The 18,419-nt window shown below is 36.5% G+C and overlaps 1 protein-coding gene across 2 annotated transcripts; it reads right to left on the bottom strand.

Annotated features, from left to right (window-relative positions):
- Positions 1-211: 211 nt before the first annotated feature.
- Positions 212-16,410, bottom strand: zmp:0000000521 (spindlin-W). 2 transcript variants are annotated; one of them, XM_022678962.2, is made up of 5 exons: positions 16,272-16,410; positions 13,890-13,931; positions 12,658-12,905; positions 11,451-11,684; positions 212-7,627 (listed from the first exon to the last, which is right to left on the bottom strand). In XM_022678962.2, the coding sequence occupies exons 2-5, from the start codon at positions 13,907-13,909 to the stop codon at positions 7,422-7,424; spliced, it is 708 nt and encodes a 235-aa protein (XP_022534683.1). In that variant the 5' UTR covers positions 13,910-13,931; positions 16,272-16,410; the 3' UTR covers positions 212-7,421. The 2 variants fall into 2 exon arrangements, with proteins under 2 accessions (XP_022534683.1, XP_022534684.1); XM_022678963.2 differs by having other exon boundaries at positions 13,890-13,928; positions 16,272-16,370.
- Between the last annotated feature and the right edge of the window lie 2,009 nt (positions 16,411-18,419).

The raw sequence follows: 18,419 nt of genomic DNA, 5'->3' as shown, positions 1-18,419 counted from the left end.
GGTGGCTCCCTGATGCCCCCAAAATATGTACATTATCCTGGGAAAACACAAACAAAAAAATAAAAAACACATTTTTAGAGCATGCTTAGTTGACCAATGTGGTTTGTGTGTGGGTGGGGCTTTTCAGTTTGGTTTAAGGCAGTGTGTGAACACGAAATGGAACACATGTTCTTCACATGCACTCCTCACTCCAATAATGACAGACACCATCTTAAGTGCAAAAAATATCTCTTTTATTATTTATGATAGCATCGTTACACAAACAGACAACATGAACAGTTTATACACTCCTTAACGTCGCCTACTGAAAAGTTAACTTTGGCAAAAGAAAAAAAAAAGAAGCAGCAAAGTAACAGGGACACAGAATAAAGAGGGAACTGTGGGGAGGTGGAAAAGTACCGGAAGCTTGCAGACCGCACAATAAACCACATTTACAGAGGAGCCTGAAAGAGAATTATCTATTCACATTAGCAACAGAGAAAGAAAGGGATAATGCAGCATGTCCATCGTTAATATTCGCTTTAATTAAACATTTCAAAGCTTGAGATCAACAGCTTCCCACTCCACCGTCCTTCAGTATAGAGGGGGACACAACTCTCAAGATGAGAAATAAAGTATAGTACAGATATTTATGAGGGTATGTTTTCAATGAGTGCAAGTAAATACATAGATCTTTCCACTCATATGGAATTAACTGTGAATACTACAGAGAGCGGTGAAGGAGAAAAGCGAACGAAAGCTCGATCCACGTCCACGGGAGCTGAAAGTGTACAGCAGGGGCAGGTGGACTTCATTTTGTTGGGCTGAATGAGTTGAGAACATATATATACACAGCATATTGGGATAAATGTAAAGCCTATACTCTTTAAAAATAAGGGTGCTTAAATAGGGTTCCTTGAGCAGTGCTATAGAAGAACCAATTTTGGTGGTAACTCACACATAATACACTCTTATGATGGTATTTTTCCATGTCATGATATCTACACTACTCAACTCAACTATTTTTCACTCCTCCTTTAAACATATTAAATAAATATATTTGAACACCTTTTTTAGTACCTACTCGCTTGTAGTCCCAAGCAAGCAGAGTAGGGACTACAACAAGACGTGTAAATCAACATTGCAGATCTCTGACTGGTCAGACTCGCCAACCTATCCAATCAAACACAGTTAATGAAACTAAGTTACATATGATCAGGAGATCGCTGGTTCGAATCCTGTTCATGTAGCTTGCCATCATCTACCAGAGCCCTGAGAGGGCTCCAAACTGGTGATGTCGTTCAGCACAAGGCTGCGTCTGTGAGCTGATGTATCGGAACCGAGTCGCTGCGCTTTCCTCCGAGTGCGCTGTGATGCTACTCAGCATCAGCAGCAGTTTAAACAAAGGCCCTGGCTGACCTTACATGTATCGAGGAGGCATGTGCTAGTCTTCACCCTCCTGGGGTTGAGGCATTACTAGTGATAGGGGGAGTCCTAATGAGTGGGTTGGGCATTTGGCCGCATACACTGGGAAAAAATGGGATCAAAATTCTAAAAGAAATAAATAATACATTTAAAATTCATAGACAATGAGTTCTCAAGTCTAAAATTAAGTTTCTATTCTCAATATTGCGGTTTATGAAATGCATCTTCGCATATATACAGGATCAATTTGTAAAGTGTGAACACAGGGATACTAGAGCTATGTTTCAAAGCGTAGCTTGTAACCAAATTGTGCTGCATTTCTTGGCTGCTACGTCCAAAATGAAGTACCAAATACACCATATATTCATGTACATCTTGGAAATGTTGCTGGAGGGATTTGAAGTACACAACTGATGAATGCATCATGGCTCTTGATTATGCCCAATTCTCTGTGCTTGTAAAGCGTAAAGATGAAAAGAAAACAATTGTGGAAAAAAATGGGCAAAGAAAACAAAGCATGCAGAACAAAATTCATTTTCTTAAAAAAATGTGTATAAATTATTTCTGGGATGAAAGAAACATTCACAGAAGTTAAGCCTATTAAGACTGTTCCACATGGGTGACCAATAGGCTACTAAGAAGGAGTCTGTAAAGAACCACAAGTCCAACAAGGACCCGCCCTAACTCAACTGCAGCCCAGCAGCCCAAACTTTGGTATGGTGTTCATGGAATAAATAAAAAATGTCAGCAGAGTTGAGTAGAGTGGAGTCGTGTGTAGATACCATGCAGTGGAAAAGCACCATTACAATTTCTTCTATGGGATCCACTCAAATAACCCTTTAAAGCACCTTTATTTAATTTCTTTTTAAGAGTGTCAGTGAAATTATCTGTTTATAAACCAACACCAATTCAGCAAAATGTGCATTTATTGGAATTCTGTACAACCAACAAAGACCATCACAATTCCCTCTCTCTAGCACATTGGCACTAACGTAATGCAGAGACCGGGTGAACAAAACTTTAAGTGCGATCAGATTTATGCATGTGATAAAAGTCCTGTGCTTGTAATTTATCAGCATTAAAACTAATCAAATCATTTCAAAGTTTAAGATATTTTTGGTAAGAACACATAACCTTTGCATAACTAAAATCTGATTAAACCTCCAAGCACTTTTTAAAACTAATTTACAAGGTTTTTGTTGCTTCAGCCGTGACAAAAACAGTGGAAAATCTAAAGCTCTCAGAACTCAAGGGTAAGACCTTCTGTAGTCAACAACATGCTGGCATGTCAAACTCAATGTTTTAATGTTTCAATGTCAATAACACAATGTTTTTTATTGCAATAATACAGCACAGTTGAGAAACTGATCAGTAAATCAGTAAATTTGCGTGTCCGACTACGACTATGTTTAAGTAAAACTAACCAATGGAAAATCGGGAAATGGACTAAGGACTTACTTTGCTGTATAATTGAGGAATGCAGGCTTTCAATTGAATTTTCTTCTTTTGTGAATCAATAAATAAGGCACTGGGATGTGATGGAAATTTAAACCTATTTTACAGCCTTGTAACAAGGACGATCTATCTATATATGAGCAAGAACTTGGCGATACGATACGTATCCCAATGCAGGGCTTACGATTCAAGATATCACAATATATTTCAAAATATATTGTGATACTCTAAGCAAGATGATATATTTCGATTGTTATATTGTCAAATTTTAGAAAACAAATGTCATAGTATAAAGAAACAAAAAAACTACTGAAAATACAGCTCTGGAAAAAAATATTGTTAATTAGAGTCTAAAGTAATAAAAAAGGTGCAGAGCTTTCAGGCCTCAAATAATGCAAAAAAAACAAGTTCATATTCATGGTGGAATAACCCTGTTTTTTTTTTATCACAGTTTTCATGCATCTTGGCATTTTCTCCTCCACCAGTCTTACACACTGCTTTTGGATAACTTTATGCCACTCCTGGTGCCAAAATTCAAGCAGTTCAGCTTGGTTTGGTGGCTTGTGATCATCCATCTTCCTCTTGATTATATTCCACCGGTTTTTAATTTGGTAAAATCAAAGAAACATAATTTTTAATTTGTTTATTTTTTCCCAAAGCTGTAGAAAAGCGAAATTAAAAATAAAGTTTACTTTTTATCCAATTTGAACAGTGGGATCTGAAAACTGGTGTTTAAACACAACACAAAATGAACCACTGTCTGACTGTGTGTGTTTTTTTTTTGTTTAGTTTTTTTCGATACAGTATCAGCAACAGATATTTTCTTGTAACACCTTTTCTTGTAACTCCAGGTAAAAGTTCTGTGCAATCTCAAAATGCACTGCAATTAAAGGGGATGTCTAAAATATCTGAATGTCTGTGCTGTATTATTGAAAAGATATTAACAGAAAATTTAAATATGCTGGCGTGTTTGCAGAGGCCAGAGGGTTAAGCTCATTCAAAATCCAAACAAATTGCCTCTCCAGCAACCTGTTTGTACCTTTCAGTTTCGTTTAGATCGCTCTTTTCCCGCCCCCCCCCTCCCCCCCCAACAGTCTGAATTTAATTTCAGATCTCAGTTCCTCTACAACCTGAGGAATGAGGCTTACTAGGGCTAATATAAAGTGCGATTGCTATGAGCATAAACAGGCCAAACAAATAAACACAAACAATAATTTCAAGCATATCTGCATTATTTACAACATAAAATTACATTTAAGTACAGAGATGGTTACGCCATGGTGAGATGGTTTAACCATTCGGTTTTGAAAAGGAGCACATTCTGTGAACGGTCTAACGCCTGATGAACGCCATCTGTTTGGAATTGCGTGCAATAACACAGGGCTATTAAAGGTGAGGAAAATACCTGGATACGTATTAGGGCTGAATATTGTATCAGTTGTGTATTTATAATTTTGGGGAACTTATCAAATTTTGTAGGGGTGTAATGGTGTAATGCACATGCATACCGAGCTGTCACGGTATGGACGTCACGATTCTCTGTGCACAGCTTTATGAAGAACATTTATACGGACGAATCTGATGAAGACTGATGAATGTAATGCAGAACCGAACTTCAGAAGGATGAATTCCACCCGGATACCTTAAAGGCCTCTGCATACTTCTTGTGTGACCTTGTTTTACATAAGCTTACAAACTTACAAACACTCTACGACTGACTCAAACCGTTTTTTAACAACCAATCACAGGTGGTGTTGAGTGATGTGTTCATTCCTGGAATTCGAGCAGCTTTCATGTTCTATGCACATGATACTGCAAACAAGTTTTGTATTTACAGCGTCTGCAGTTGTTTGTTTTCCTCTGAACTACATCACATGAATCGACCGCCATCCCTGCAAGAAGTATGCTGAGGCCTAAAGCTGTGAATTACAAATAAATTAAAGATTTTTTTTTTAAGATATACATTGCAATTGCATTTATGAGTATCGCAATAGTAGAACTATAGGTTTCTCAGTCCTCTGCTAGAGAAATGACTGAAAATCAACATTAAGTCATTCTAAAATGCTTAAATCATAGAATGATAACGAGTCTGATGGACACAAGCTACAATCCGTGCAGCTACACCAAATGCAACGATTATCAAATTTGAGGAGTAACCTGAACTCTAGCAGGATTTGAAAAGTGATACACAGCATACAGTGACCTGCTTCCACTTTTTCACACTGTTGTCAGATCAGACTTTCCAAACGGCACGGCTCAGAGAAAACCGACTGGCCCACAGTGCTGATCTGAACAGGTTCCGTTGTTCTACTGATTCAGTTCCTTTGGCTAAAATTCAGATTCAGGTTCAGATATCTTTTGTGCAGCTCACTTATAGTGCCTTCAAAATCTGCAGATATTGCAGATTAAACTGTGTGTACAAACACACAGCTTTGATTTAAGACATGGAAGGGGATTTAAAATTAAATTTAGATTCAAATTTTACATTTACATATATATATACGCTTTATCCAGCCTGCTGGATAGACTCGATCTGAATCAACCTTCACAATTTTCACAAAATTTCTATTGGACAAGCTGGAGAATTTGAGTTTTATTCTTTTCACAGAAGAGCTTTGTTTTAATGCATGTTTGACACAAAAGCACTAAAAACTATGCTAATGAGCTAATGCTTTTTTTGTGTGCTGAATTTGCGTCCTGTTATTCACAATCAAATAATAATAATAATAATAATAATAATAATGTGCAAAAGGTGAACAGATGAACTCTATTCCAGAATTCCAGAACCCTTCACTGATGCTACACATTGTTTTGAGAAAAGCTTTGGGTGACACCATATGCATATTCTACACATTGCTTTAATAGAATCTGACGCTACTAGTGCATTTTGGCCTCCTTGTTAAAATATTGCAGTAAATTGAATGTGTTGTGAAAATGTCTTTAAATATCGTAATTCACATTTTTTACAATGTAGCCCATCCCTACGTCTAGCCGTATTGCTCTGAGCATTCAGTGCCGGACTGCAAACAAAGCTACATTTATTTATTATCGCAATTGTCAAGAATGCACCAAATATTTGGGGACTGAAAATAAATTAAAGGCCAATCATTTGTACCGAACGATGACTTTGAATTATTTTAGGTCATTGCAGTGTTTCCTCTAGAATTTCTTTAAGCAGCAGTGGCACTTCACCAGATTCAAAGACACAAAACAGAGCTAAAAAGAAACTATAGAGAGTTTAAAGATTTCAACAGACAGGAGGGGCTCCATATAGCCACAGGGTCTCCAGCCACAGACTTCAGTCTGCCATCAACTCAGTAATCCAGCTCAGAAAGCAAATCCAATAAAATCCCGCTACAGCTCAGCCAAGGCTGGCTCATACAGACTAGCTCATAGCTGCTGTGTCTGTTAATGAGTATTAGCATCCTTGTTTTAAACTCACTGTTAGCAATTGTGGCTAAACCGCTCCAATGCAGCAAAGGCTGGCTGCAGTGTTTGCATCCATTGTTTCAAATAAAAAAAAAATCTCTGCAGGGTTTTGTATTTGTGGGGGCCACCACTGTAAAACATATGTAATAATAGAAACAATGTATTGTACTTTGTTGGTATGTCTGCTGGGATATTCAACATTTTTAAGTGCTCAATAAATATTTTTAAATTGTAGTTTTGTAATTGCTTTTTCTTTTAAAATACATGCCTACATACCTATTTATTTAAAATAATGCAAATAAAATAAGTTCAGTATTCAGCAAATTGTTATAAATTTGTTCAGTTCTGCTTTTGTGCCAAAGATTTTCATTTTGGTTCATCACTAGTAATTGTGTTTAAATGTCAATTTTGACAAAACTGACTGATCTGAACTAGAGGAATCTGAAAAAATTGAGCTGATTAAGTTAATAAATAGTTTTGAATTTAATTTGTATTGAAATTCTAACTCTTAAAATCTTTTAACGTAGCGCCATTTACTTACGGAATATTTGGCTACACAATATAAAGGCTGGGGATCACAGAATTCGACTGGCACAAAGCCAACTCTCTGCAAGTGGAAATCTACTAAAAAGGTTTGTAAGGTTTGCAATATTCGGCTCCCAATTAGTCCACGTTTATCAAACAGCTTTTATGATATTTTCACCTTAAGTATAAATAGTACACGTTAAATCAACACACTGTGTACATCTGGGAACACCCACCTGCTTCCACTTTTCAAACTGCTAGACCCCCAATCAGGAACAGCTAAAAAAAAAAAGGCCAAATTCAACTCCACCACGACCAGAACACTAAAGTCCAGAACTGTGCGTCTGGAGCTAATAATCCCCACGCAACCGCGACCGCCTTTCAGCCGTTCCTGATTGGGAAACGAAGCTTCATTCTCTAAAGCTTACGTCGATGGTGTGACATCCACGGATGTGATATACGTGAATTAACAAACCACAGACACTCACACGGCTGCACCCCTCCACAGCAACTCAAGGTGGAGACAGCACAACGAGAAGTGACGACATAAGCTATGGGGGAGGTGACGGCGAGTTTGTTTGTTTTGTTTTTCCACGTTCTCCTTCGCTTTAGGTCGTCTTGACCAGGTCGTAGACGTGAATGTGGAAATCGTCGTCGTATTTGATGTAGTAGACGGAGGGCTTGGCGGGGACTTGGTAGATGACTAGCCCGGTTCTCTTCACTCCTTTGTCAGTAACGTATTCCACCTGCTTTCCCACGAGGCTCTCCGTCTCCTCGCCGGGCTTCCGGTCAGCAGGCAGCAGGTGCTTGTTTTCTGTGGAGAAGGAAAAGAGAGAGGCTTAGAGGCACCTAGACAAAAAACCCCAAAAGCTAGATGGTTGTTACCATGTTTTAAAGGTGCTGATAATATCCTAATTTGCCAAATATCCTAAGCTGCTTTCATACAGGGTTCATGCACTTTTTAACCAATACATTTCCATGATTTTTTTCATGACTTTTCCATGCCTTCAAGGAAAATTTTCATAACCATACAATTTTAAAGAATTAGTGAACACATGGAATATAAAACTAAAGAAATCAACTAAAACTACAATCAACATTGATTATAGTAGGCCTAAAATGAATCTGATAGAAATGTTAAGACACAATTTTCAATAATAAAAAAATGTGTGTTAGATACTGAGAGCTCCATTGTGTAGGGCTAAATTACTTAATTAATTTTGAGCTAATGTATTTGTCAGCTCAAAATAGTTTTTTTTTCCATCGATAAACAGAAACAAAAAGATTCGTAGAACAAATTTCCATGACTTTTCCAAAAATATTCTGGGTATTTTTAGTTTTTCAAAACTAATCCAGGCCTGGAAATTGCTATTTTCTAATTCCATGACTTTTCCAGGTTTTCCATGACTGTACAAACCCTGCAAAACCTATCCAGGCCTGGAAATTTATATTTTCTAATTCCATTACTTTTCTAGTTTTTTCCTGACTGTACAAACCCTGTTCATATCAAAGGTGGTTGGTATGGTGTTACTATGTTGTTGATAGGTGTTTGCTATGGTGATGCTAAGTGGATGCTGGGCTGTGGTTTAGGGGTGGGCGATATGGCTCTAAAATAATATCATGATATTTCAAGGTATTTTTGTGATAACTATATACTTGGCGATATAGGAAAACTAAAATAATTAATTCATTTCAGGAATATAGTATAATAGTATAACAGTATAATCAATGTGGCAAAATAAATAATATAGCATAAAATATAATATAATAAAAAATATTACATAATATTTAGTGCATGCATATAAACTGCAATAGAAAACACTTGTACAAAAAAATACACGTAAAGCTTCACAGTAAATAATAGACTACTTTCAAGACAGAACATCCCTATTATATTACGATATGGATTTTTAATATCATTATATTTCTCTGTCACTATATACTGTATATGATATAATATTGCCCACCCCTACTGTGGTTTCTTGAATTCGTTGATAGGTTTGATAAGTGTTGTTACGGTGTTGGTAGGTGGTTGCTATGAAGGTAAATTTGGTTGCTAGGCTATCCAAGTCTGGTGATCCTAATGTTGTCATAGTATCCAAAGTAGTTGCTTAGATGTTGTCAAGTGGTTGCCCTCATGTTGACGTCCACAAAAACTAGTTATTAGTGACCAGTCAAAAAGCTATATACAAGTCTGTAAATAAAAATGATTCTGCCAGAAGTAGAAGAATAAAGAATAAGAACAACATAAACAATATATATAAATTAGACCAGAGTCTAAAGCTATATGTATCTATCAATGTTGTTTGTTTGGGCAATCCCACAACACTACACCAGTACAAATCCTTGGGCAAGACTCCTAACACTGACCAAAATGTTAGTCTCTTTGGGTAGAAGCATTTTGATGCACATGTGGTCAAGGATGAATTGGTAGAAAACTAACAGCCACAAGCAACAAATGAAAAAGTGAGTCACAATCTTGTCCTTCTCTAAACATTGTTTTTTCGCTGCTTATCTGGAAATCATTAATATCTGGCGGGCTTTGCTCCCAGAACATTATCCATACCAATCCGGTTATAGATGGAGGTTTCTGTGGCACCGGTGTAGCAGTGTAATGCATAGCTTCCACAGGGCTGTAACAAAATCCTTCCATTTCTAAATTAGATTCACAAAACTCTAAAACAACTCTATCCCTGAATAAAGGACTCCGCTGCTCAGTGATTCCCATGCCAACGCTGGGCTATACTGAGATCTACTGAAATAACACACCACCTCGCTATTCCTGAAAAAGGCTACACGAAACCACAACGTGCTGTGCTTTAAGAATCACATCCTGCCATCTGCACACAAGCCTGAAGCCTTAAAATACAGTACTAGAATCCAGCGAACAAACAGTACTGGTAAACAATAAGCAAACACTACTAATAATACAGACAGACAAAAAACAAACAGTCCTAATAATACTGTTCAACAATAAACAAACAGCCTTAATAGTACAAGCAGACACTATACAAAAAGTATTAATAGTATTAGCAGACACTATAAAAACAGTACTAATAGTACTGGCAAACAATAAACAAACATTAGTAATAATAGACAGACAAAAAACAAACAGTACTAAAGATACTGTTCAACATTAAACAAATAGCTTTGAAAAGACTAGCAGACACTAAAAAAACAGTACCAAAAGTACTAGCAGACACTATACAAACAGTATTAATAGTACTAGCAGACCATAAGTAAACAATATTAATAGTACTAGCAGACCATAAACAAACAGTACTAATAATACTGTTCAACAATAAACAAACAGTATTAATAGTACTAGCAGACACTTAACAAAATTACTAATAATACTAGCAAACACTATACAAACAGTATTAATAATACTAGCAGACATTCAACAAACAGCACTAATAATACTGTCCAACAATAAAAAATATTAATAGTTCTAGCAGACACTAGGCCTGTCACGATAACCAAATTTTCAGGACGATACATTGTCCGATTTATTGACAATTTATTGCGATAAACGATAATATTGTCATTTTAAAGGGGCACTATATAAAATGCTGCTTCTAGGCTCCCCAAAGGAGCTTTAAGACAATGTGCCACAGTAGTAATATACTAGCATGATAATACTATTACACCATTTTACAGTGAAACAATTTTTTTTAAAACAGACATTTTATACAGCTTTTAATATAAAAATATTATATCCTAAATAAACAAAACAAATAAAGTACAACCCCCCTGGGACTCTGTGGGTTTTGAGAAAATGGCACTAAATACTAAAAAGACCTTTATAAAAAAAATGAAGTAACAACAAATAGATTAAACAAACATTACCATTAGAACTAGCAGAAATTATACAAACAGAATTAATAGTACTAGCAGACACTAAACAAACAGTATTAATAGTACCAACAGACACTAAACAAACAGTATGAATAGTACTAGCAGACAATAAACAAACAGAATTAATAGTACTAGCAGACAATAAACAAACAGTATGAATAGTACTAGCAGACAATAAACAAACAGAATTAATAGTACTAGCAGACAATAAACAAACAGTATTAATAGTACTAGCAGACAATAAACAAACAGTACTAATAACACTGGCAGACAACAAATAAACAGTACCTTTAATACTGTTCAACAATAAACAGACCATATGAATAGTACAAGCAGGCACTAAACAAACAATAATAATAGTAATGGCAGACAATAACCAAACAGCACTAATAATACTGTTCAACAATAAACAAACTGTATTAATAGTACTAGCAGACACTATACAAACAATAATAATAGTAATGGCAGACAATAAACAAACAGTTCTAATAATACTGTTCAACAATAAACAAACTGTATTAATAGTACTAGCAGACACTAAACAAACAGTACTAATAGTCCTACCAGACAACAAAAAAATAGCACTAATAGTGCTGCCAAACAATAAACACAGTACTAATAGTAGCCTATGTGTAGAAAAGAAAACAAACAATACTAATAAATAAACTAATAAACAAACAGCACTAATAATACTGCAGACAAAAAAACAGTATTAACAGTACAAGCAGACACTAAAAACAGTACAATTTCAGTAGAAGATAAAGGCAGTGATTGCTTACCTGCTTCAGGTAAAATGCGAAGATCGCCATCCTTGTAGTCGTCCCACAGCTGGTACATGTACAGCACTGGGTCTTTCTCATACGTGATATAATACCAGTTAGTCATGATGGGGGCACGAGAGAGCACCATCCCTCTCCACTCATTCTTCTCCCCATCCTCTTTCTCAAATAGATGCTCCACTGCTTTCCCCACCAGCTCCTCAGCATCGTGCGGTACCTTGATCTTGTTGTTTACTGCATAAAAGCAGAACCAATCTTATTAGGATTTCATTGCATGAAAAGGTTTTAAACAGAGATCATTTATCAAGATAATCAGCGCTGTGGCTTACGCCTAGAGCTGCAAGGAGCATGCATTCAACATCACTGTGCTTAAAATATACCTGCTGTACTTTAAACTCTACTATAGAACTCTGTATAATATTTAGATTAATATTGGACATGGGTGCTAGATCACATGATGAACTTACCCATGTCTGAACAGAAAGGATAATATCAGTTTAAAAAAAAAAAATTATACACAATAATTACATTATTGGCATATCTTACAATATGTAAACATAACCTAAATAATTTTTGCTGATTTTAATGTCTCTTATTGTGTTGTACAAGAATCAAGAAAAGCCCATAAACATCAATGAGTCAGTAAAAAAACTGTTTTTATTTTTGTTTAATTTATTTAGAAAATGTAAACATATTTGTAATAATTGATAATTCATTGATCCCTAAAATGTATGCATTTAAGCATTAAACAGCAATAAATATAATGGTTTTAAAATGGCAATAATGGATCAGTGTGACATGCCTAAAAATGTTTTTTTTTTTATGAACATATCTTTTATCTTGCATTACGTGCATTCATAAGTGTTTTTCTTTATTTTAATGACAATCTGAACATGGGAGTAGTTTTATAGAATGACTTACCTATGGTATTAAAATCTATTTAAATCAGTACTGCTATTTGCCACAAACTTTTCATATTGGTCATGTATTTACTAAATTAAGGCTTCAGTTTATATGTAATGTTAACTGCAAATGAACTGTAACTTCATTCTGAAAATAACATAGACACAGACAGCTTTACTTCTGTATCTAAAATTAAAAAACGCCCCCAGCACATTTTGCAGCCCTTGCAGTGTGAAATGTGCTTAGCTAACTGACTTCCTGTTTACTCTACAATGGCTTCCTGTTTACACCCATCAGTACTCACCCACTTTCTCTGTGAGAACCTGCAGGTTGGACACCCTCTCGTCTTTGAACAGCTCGATGCCGTAGACGCAGTCAAAACCGTCGTATTTCACCATGTACAGCGAGGAGTTCACACTGAGCCGGTCCAGAACCGTGCCCTTCCATTTAGTGAGAGCTCCCTTCTCCCTCCAGCTGTGCTGTATCCTCTTCCCCAGCAGGTTGTTGGGGTCGAGGGTGAGTGTGTCACTCAGCTCCCCGCTGCTGCGTTTCCTACAGGAAGAGCAAAATTGTGAGAGAAATGGGAAATTGCACAGTATGTAGTATTGCAGTAGGCCCAGTGGTACAATGTTAATATAAAAAAGTTCAGCTCAGCAGTGTAATTTTAATCTTACATTTTACTCAGTGTAGCTATTCTTTTTCCCTAGGGAGTGAATGGGGTCATACATTTACTCCGGCAACATAATACATTATACAAAAAAAGTCAGTCTTTTGATAAACAAACAAATGCTATGGCAAAGTTTACTTAGCTAACATTACTATCATAGTCCTGTACAGCTAATATATTTTAGCTGGAAGTGTTAAAACACTAAATAAATTGATAGAAAGTGAAATAGGTAATGCTGAATGATTTATTACACATAAATTATGCTAGTAGAGCTCCCTTCTGGCTCTCTTCCATACTCCCTGCCTTAGCAGCACTCTGATACTCTAACTTCGAGAAAACTAAATATTTGTGCACCTCTAATACTATACTGTATTAAAAATAATACAATATTAAATTCTCCATCTGATCCCTCTTGAACTCCTTTTCATACTCTACTAACCCAGAATAATACCAAGATAATATCATCATGAGCATTTCCCTTTCAAAATGAATGAAAAATTAATTAATTTATTAGATAATTATTTAACTGCTCTATTATTTAACTGACAAGATTTGGAGACACTACATAAATTACAGGAGAAATATATGCACCAAAGAAAATAACTGATAGTGAATAAACATATGAAAATGACTCTAAACAAAAAAATAATACAGTCAATAGGCATTATAATAACTGTACAATCTCCTACCACTTCAGTCCAATCAGAATAGGTCCCCTTATATATCTGATCATACTACATATATCACTGATCATACTACATATGTTTAGGCATGTTGGGCATGAACAGGTTAAACTAACACCTTGCACAACACAGCCTGACCTGTGCCTATAGACTTTGTTAATGTTTACTGGAAATCAGTCCACTCACCTGCCCCTTTTCTTGGACATGTTTCCAATTCAACAGCGGCTGCTGGGAAAGTGTCAGAAAACAGAAATACTAAATTATACAATGTGAACAACAAAAAGGAGGAGCCATGGTATATAATCACAAACCCACTTGCACACAATGGTTGTCATTTATATATGTGTATGTAAATGCAGGATTCTGACAGGACTAAATACTTAAGGATATCTCTGCCATAAACATTTTTGTGGTTTTCTGCTCTAACACACCTTCAACACATGAACAGATTGACTGGTAATGAGCTGATTAGCTAGACCAGATGTGTTAAAAACAGGGGGCCCTTTAGGACCAGGGTTGGATGAAACTCTGCACTAAAGGAATTATGGTACTGCTTGCATGCAATCACTCAGGTTTGTGGACAGTGGCATGCCAGTGATTTAAAGTGCTCGTGTCTATGTTACCTTCTGGCTCTCTCCTTATAGCTGGGCTGCTATAGTGAGATCTGCCATAGTAGTTAGACACACTCTGATAATGTACAATCAGAACAGTTTCAAACTCTTCACATTTCTCTGAGTTAATGACTGCCTACTTGTCTGGCTCTGCTACTCATGTCAGACCAGCTGCCCTCTCACTAGACCGACTGCCAGGCTCTCCTGCTACCTGTCAGACCAGCTGCTGTCTGCTTCAGACTAATTGCCCACCCTATATTACTGACTACGCTGAAGTTTAGATAGACTCAATTATATGATACTAGTTTAATTATTCCTACCTTTAACGATCATCATTACATTCATTATTCTTACTAACACTACTGTGAATACATTAGAACACCTAAGAGTAAAAAAAAAAACTTTTACTTGTTATCACAACAGCTTTTAACAAATAAAACAACTATAAAGCGCTATGGGATACCACATGATATATTATAACTAATTTAAAAAATAGTTTAAGTCAATAGATTCTAAAGTAACGCAGCCAATGTTGGCCAATTAGGAAATACAAAAATTACATTTTCGTCTGATACCAATATAATTTGCACATCATTGTGCATCCCTAAATGAAACCACACACAAATTCCTTCTATATGTAAGCATACTTGTCCAAAAAAGTCCAATTCTGATTCTTGTCAAGCTGCAATGTGACAATGTGTGATATTATGAAACATGTTTATTAATAGTCTTTAGAAGTTGGCTTGGTTTTAAAAGTTAGTCAGCTTGTTAGCTTAGCTAGTGAACAATATAGCTAACTCAGTTAGCAAGCTGGCTAATGTTGCTCAAATACTGGCCCTAGTGGCGATGTCAAGGAGGTGCTAGTGTTAATATCCAGGACGCAGCGGCCAAAAACATTTTGGTGACACAGCTTTTACCAAATATTTTTTTTAAATACACAGGGACAGCACATGGAGTTCCTAAGAATTATACATTTAGATAACCGTGACTGTTATGATTTTTTTATTGTATTAACTATGTTTTGCTGATCTTATACCCTATTAGAGGATACTTGACTTTTTCCACCCACGTGTCATCCACCCTCCCCTTTTTGTGTCATTATCTACTGGTAACAAGATATGTTGATATATATTAATAATATTTATGCTTTTATAACGAGGACTTTTGCACAACAATGATCTAACTACCTAACTAGTTAGATAAACTCATCTATATGTCATCTGATGCTGAAAAAGATAGTTAGTTAGATGAACTGCAGCGCCGGATGTCAACAACATCGCCCGTGTTGCATAATCAGCTCTATAAAACGAATCTGGCACTGCTTAGATGTGCTGTTTACACTGTAATCAGTTTACAATGAATCAGAGATGTTCTCAGTGTGTGAGCCAACAAATAATAGGGGTTACAGACACATGACGTGCTAATACTGCAGCACAGGGACAGATCTGGCTGTCTGGGTTCAGTATAACTGGGTAGTTTAGCTTAGCTTAGCTAGTTTTTCCACTGCAGCCACAACAAAGCTTCTCGTGCCCTAAAACTGGAACAGCACTGTTAGCTAGCTAACGTTACTGTTCCCACAGGCCACAAATAGCATTTCTAGATAAATAGATAAACAGCTAGATAATAGATAAATATCTAGCTAACCTAACTGTTCCCTTTCCAAGCAGGAAACCATACAGGTAGCTTAGCTAGCTAACTAGCTAACACAGCTAACGCTAGCTAACTAACTGTGACATTAACGTGCTAGTAGCTAGCGTTAGCTTAACCGACCAACACTGCAGCTGCTATAGCTAATGTACCTAGCTTAGCTAGCTAACTAGCTTAGCTCTTCATTGTCTTTGCGGTAACATGCGCAACAGGCAAAAAACACCTTTATTTCCTTTATTTCTTCACATTCCCGACTCTCAAAGCCGCATTAAAGCCTCCTCTCGTGTGAGCTGATAAAATTAAGCGTTACCTGGCCTCTATTTTCATGTCTACGACGGGCTTCCCTCTGCAGAGAATCGTCTACCTCAAATACTGGCCCTAGTCGCGACGTCAAGGAGGCGCTAGTCGCCCAGGTCTAAAAACTACAATTCCCAGCATGCAGCGGCCAAAAAAATGTAGGCCAAACGAGCGGCGCTGTCTAGGCGAGGGTTCCTGGGAAATTGAGTCATCTGTTTTCAGGTTTCTTTTTGACTCGTGAGCTTGACAAATGAGTCGTAGTGCAATTCCTTCACCCACAGTCTGGAAGTAATTATGAGTCAGTAAAAACGATTATATACATCAACAACACAAAGAAAGAAAGAATATACACAGCTCTGGAAAAAAGAAGCTGAAAAAAAGAAGAAAACAAGCTGAACTGCTTGAATTTTTGCACCAGGAGTGGCATAAAGTTATCCAAAAGCAGTGTGTAAGACTGGTGGAGGAGAAAATACTAAGATGCATGAAAATGTTGATAAAAAAAACAGGGTTATTCCACCAAATATTGATTTCTGAACTCTCAAATTCTGGAATTTGGGAGAAATGTTGTCTGTAGTTTATTGAATGAAACAACAATGTTAGTTTAACATATACCTATAAATAGCAAAAACAGAGAAACTGATATGAGAAACTGAAGTGGTCTCTTGATTTTCCCTGAGCTGTAGGTAGGCGGGTTGGTAGGTGGGGTTTTTTTTTTTTTTTTTTTTTTTGTTTAAATATATTATATTAATGTTGTATGAATGAAAACTGTGTTTCTAAAAGTTCCAAAAATGCAGATATTATTTATCTATACAGCCCACCTTAGTCACATATGTCCCATATGTCCTATCCATGGAATGCAGTGTGCAACCCAGATGGGGCCCATCACTGACATCCACTGATATGTGTCACATGTATAGGCCCCACATGGGTATCTTTTCCGGTTAGTTACTGTATTACAAACATAAATTTTATCTATCTTTTTTATATGATAATGCATGTCCTGATACCGATTAGATACATTAATTGGTGGACAATTTGTGTGTTTTAAATTTAAGCAGATAAAAGGAACCCCTTTAAAACGACAAGGTAGCAGTAATGCTGTATGCATTACTTTTCTACTGCCGCTAGAGGGCGCAATCCACCTGTGCGTAGAGAACCACAGAGGCCAATACATTCCAGCTGGCTTGTTAAATGTTATTGAGATATTAGGGAATAATTATATCAGTATAAAGCACATAATGTACACAGCACGCATGTCTAGCTGATGATTAGTGCTGCATTTATTTGCTTTATTATAATTTTATTAATATTTCTGGGCATCCACAGGCCCAAGCGACCTTCTACACTTAAAACAGGGTTACAGGATTCTTCTCTATGATGGAAAACCACGTATAGATGATTGTTTTCAGAAGCTTTCAAACATGTGTGTCTAAAAAAAAGCATTTTTAATATGATCTAGAACATTTTTATAGTGTTTGGGTGCCCCCCACCTATATGTCCTACATGTCTCTGCAGGTCTATGATGGTTATGGTAGTTGGTCACTCATGTGAAACACCCTTTACTGGTAAAAAAGATGGCTGACAAGCTCTTCTCCAGCATGGTGTAAAGTGCCTCTGAGGCCAATTTAAGGTGGCCATGCGTTTATTTCAGCACAGGTTGTATAAGGTCAGTGTACCATTTATTAATAAAAAAATTCTGATTGATTGAGGCTAAATGTAAAATTAGAAAATTTGATGTAAAAGCGTAATTTTTCAGTTTAGTGTAAAATAAATAAGTTTTTTTTTCAGTTTAGTGTAAAATAAATACGTTTTCATTCATTTTTCCAATTTTAGTTTTTTCATCTCTGCCCCTCACAATCGGAATTTCAGGAAAAATAAAAGCCTCTCCATCTGTAGGATGGAGAGCTAGTTTCTAGTCAAATCAAATAAAAATCTAATTTATTTGTATAGCGCTTTTTACAACAGGTGTTGGCACAAAGCAGCTTTACAGAAACGTGATCACAGGACAAAGAATCAGGCAAAGCATTAAACTCAGGAAATACAGAACCCCCAGTGAGCACGGAGGCAAGTAAAAAAAAATCCCTCAGAGCTGCAGGAGGAGGAAGAAACCTTGGGAGGACCAAGACTCACATTTAAGGGGGGACCATCCTACCACTGGTCA

The sequence above is a fragment of the Astyanax mexicanus genome, chromosome 4 (assembly GCF_023375975.1).
Source record: "Astyanax mexicanus isolate ESR-SI-001 chromosome 4, AstMex3_surface, whole genome shotgun sequence".
In the NCBI taxonomy this organism is placed as follows: Eukaryota; Metazoa; Chordata; class Actinopteri; order Characiformes; family Acestrorhamphidae; genus Astyanax; species Astyanax mexicanus.
This window is presented reverse-complemented; position numbering and strand designations above follow the sequence as displayed.

Coding starts and splice junctions, on each gene's coding strand:
- zmp:0000000521 (XM_022678962.2), bottom strand. CDS start 13,909: ATGTCCAAGAAAAGGGGCAG. Junction 12,906..13,889: donor ATGTCCAAGAAAAGGGGCAG/GTGAGTGGACTG, acceptor CTCTTCCTGTAG/GAAACGCAGCAGCGGGGAGC. Junction 11,685..12,657: donor GGTTCTCACAGAGAAAGTGG/GTGAGTACTGAT, acceptor GCTTTTATGCAG/TAAACAACAAGATCAAGGTA.